This window comes from Cannabis sativa, chromosome 8, assembly GCF_029168945.1.
Source record: "Cannabis sativa cultivar Pink pepper isolate KNU-18-1 chromosome 8, ASM2916894v1, whole genome shotgun sequence".
NCBI classification, from domain to species: domain Eukaryota; kingdom Viridiplantae; phylum Streptophyta; class Magnoliopsida; order Rosales; family Cannabaceae; genus Cannabis; species Cannabis sativa.
This window is the reverse complement of record NC_083608.1, coordinates 46,191,429-46,194,963: the sequence shown is the minus strand read 5'-3', so window position 1 is coordinate 46,194,963 and position 3,535 is coordinate 46,191,429. Positions and strand designations below refer to the sequence as shown.

The 3,535-nt window shown below is 27.6% G+C and overlaps 1 protein-coding gene across 1 annotated transcript; it reads left to right on the top strand.

The window, feature by feature from the left end:
* The first annotated feature begins 780 nt into the window (after positions 1-780).
* On the top strand, positions 781-2,212 carry LOC133030650 (uncharacterized). The gene has a single exon (XM_061103459.1). It carries the CDS (start codon positions 902-904, stop codon positions 2,210-2,212), a length of 1,311 nt encoding a protein of 436 aa, XP_060959442.1. The 5' UTR covers positions 781-901.
* The last annotated feature ends 1,323 nt before the right edge of the window (positions 2,213-3,535 follow it).

The window sequence follows — 3,535 nt, the reverse complement described above, 5'->3', positions numbered from 1 at the left end:
GTGTTAAAATATTGATTTTTTTTTTCCTAAAAAAAAATCTAAAAATAATTTTTAAAAATTTGTGTCAAATACCATTAAATTTTTAAAATGACAAAAAATTATTTTTTATTCTCACTTTTAAAAATTGAAAAAATGAAAACACAGCCAAACAAACTCTAAAATTCTCTCTAGCTATTATATGTGTTAGTTAGTATTTATCTTTTTTTTTTCTTATTATTAATGTATATGAATATAATAAATTAAAGTATTAAAATATTAATATTAATATAATAAATAAAAAATATTAAAATAATTATTTTTCTCAAAGTATTAAAAATAAAATATTTGAATTTAACACAAAAACATAAATCAAAGTAAGTAAAATAAATAATAAAAATGTCAATATCTGATAGTGAGAACTTAATGTTGCTAAAAAAATAAAAGTTTGGGGATTAGTTTACCAAAATATAAAATTTGGAGACCAACTTGCCAAAATTTATATAGTTTAGAGATTAATTTGTCAAAACATATATAGTTTAAATATAATTGGTAAAAAGTGAATTTATAAATTCAAATACATATATAATCCTCGTTCAACAAATTAAGCTTTGATTTTATTTGAAGATATCATATACAAATTAAATTGAAGTGATATTTCCATTTCAAGAAGAAAAGATAATTAAAGAGGAAAATAGAAAAACAATAATTCTTTTAAATCTATATAAATTTAAAATTAGATTTTTTTCCACGTAAATAATATTTATAAATGATATTTTAAAAGATTTATAAGGGTAAAAATGTAATTAAATATAACTCCCAAACACAATATATATCAAAGAATCCTTGAAGTTGTTTTACTATAAAGTTGATCAAATTCACCGGTTCTAACCCTCTCAAAAATATTCACCATCATTACTAAAACATGGCAGAGAAAGTTGATGATATTGAAGAAATAATTATAAGAGATAAATCAGAAAGTGCATCATCAAAATTCATGTCGAAAATCGATGACGATACACTCTCAGAAATTTTGGTCAGAGTCTATGATTATCAATACTTAATTCAATGTAAGTTGGTATGTAAACATTGGTATTCTCTAATATGTTCTGATCACTTTATTCGTACTTTTATTCATGAAAGTCATAAACACCAACAACAACTAGAAACCTTAACATATGATGTTTTTCTCAACTTACTTCCCATAAAACAATTGTTTATAGAGAAATCAAATATTCATGATTTAAGTTGGTTTTCTACAATACTTAAAAAGAGAGCAACAAAAGAGTATGGATATGTGGATAGATTTTATGATGGACACATTAGGGCTACCTACAATGATTTGTTATTGATTTCTTATACCACACAAGATTGCCACGATTACTACATATGTAACCCTTTTACTAAACAATGGATTCCCCTTCCTCCACCACCTAAAATAATGTCCACTACAAATTTTAATTACATTGACTATTTTGACCCTTTCCTTTATGGATCATCTATCCCTATATTCATTAGATTTGTGTTTGAACCTAGTAAGTGTTGCAACAAAGTACAATTGATGGGGTGTAATTGTATGAATGGTACTAGTACTAGGTTTAGGGTTTTGTTGGTTACTTCTAGTAGAGGTATTCATGATCCTGATCTTTTGTTTTGTTCGGAGACTAAAAAATGGAGCAAAATTACCCTTTCTTTCAAATCTGAAGGAATGATATTTGATGTGGTTGCAAATAATGGGATTTTCTATTTTTTTGAAACAAACAATATGAAGCTAGTAGCTATGGATCCCTTTAAAGATAAAAAAAATTGGTTTCGTGTCATTAGCTTGCCGTCTAGTTTAATAAAAACACGCTGCAAAGATCAATTTTTGGTAACACACTTCAGCCTGGTTAGAAATCAAGTGCGACTGTTATTTACTATTAATGATGACAATGATTATGACAAGAAATTTCATGTTATTTGGGAGTTAAATACCAATGGTGATGATGATGATGGTAGATCAACAAAGCAAGATTGGGTTTTGAAGAATGTGATAACTACTTTGAATACATCTTGGTGTTATTTCTATCCTGGGAATGGCGATCTTATGTTCTTCGCAGATAAATATAATAACATATATTTATTTGATATTAAAAAGAATTATCGATTTGAAAAATCTGATGAAAAATATTGTATAAGTAAAATTATGACCCTTAAGCATCCTGTTTGGCCTACACCTCTTCCATCCACATGGTAACTTATTCAATCCTATTTAGCTAAAGTCACTAGCAATTACTTTATAGCTATTCTATGTCTTAGCAAGATGTTTGTCTATGAAATGTGGTGTGTTTAAGATTATTTAGTTATTATCAAGATTATTAGTTATGTTTAGCAAGTCGTATAAACTTGTTGTTTATGTTTATTAGAAATTTTTGAATTAAATGTGAAATGAAGATTGTTTACACTTTTTCTTTTATTATATTATTATTTGTGTGAATAGAATGTGTTGGGCCTATTTTCTCTCTACTATCAGAAATTTTGGTCAGAATCTACGATTACAAATACCTAATCTAATGTAATTAGTTGGCATGTGAGCATTGGTGTTCTCTAATTCTTGGTAGTTCTGATCAATTTATTAGCAATTTCATTCATCAAATAAGTCATAAACATCAACAACAACTAGAAACCCTACCATATATAAGACTTTTTTCAACTCAGAGATTGATTTAAGTTGGCTTTCTACACTACATGGAAAGACAGCACCATATGATTATAAATATATTAAAGCTAGAAATTATAGGAAAATTGGTATATGTTTGACATCATAATTAAAAAACCGTTTTTTATAAGAATTTTGAAAACAACAAAATGTGTTGTTTTCTGTTTTAAAAACCAATTCACTTTTGGTCAATATTGTTTTTAAAAAACACTAACCAAAGATGACTTGTATTTAAAAAATTCAAAAACTATTTTTTGTTCGATCTCATTTCTAAAAACAATTTTTTGAAACAAAAAACAGAAAACAATACCAAACATGCTCTAAGGCTACCTACAATGATTTGTTAATATACCACGAAACAGCTCTACGATTACTATATATGTATCCCATTTACCAAACAATTAATATTTAACAATGTCAACAAATAGGTTTGATGTTTTCCCTAGATCATTTTACCCTGCTTTTATCAGATTTGTGTTTGAACCTGTTAAGTGTTGCAACGAAGTACAATTCATGGGGTGTAATCAGGGCCGGCCCCGAGGGTAGGCGGGCTAGGCGTGCGCCTCGAGCCCCCGAACGCTCAGGGCCTCGAAATTGTAAAAAAAGTAAATTAATACATAGATAAAGTGTTAAATAAGAAGAAAATATAACAAAAATTGTTTGGTGTAGTGGTAAAAGGTCTTACTTTAAAGTAAGAGGTCATGGGATCAATTCCCAATCGACTTTTTAAGAGATTTTTAAAATTTTACCATTACACTAAGCACTACAACTATCATTTTTATAATAGTTAAACTATATATATGGCCCCAAATTTTAATTTCGCCTTAGGCCCCATATACCTTAAGACCGGCCTTGGGTGTA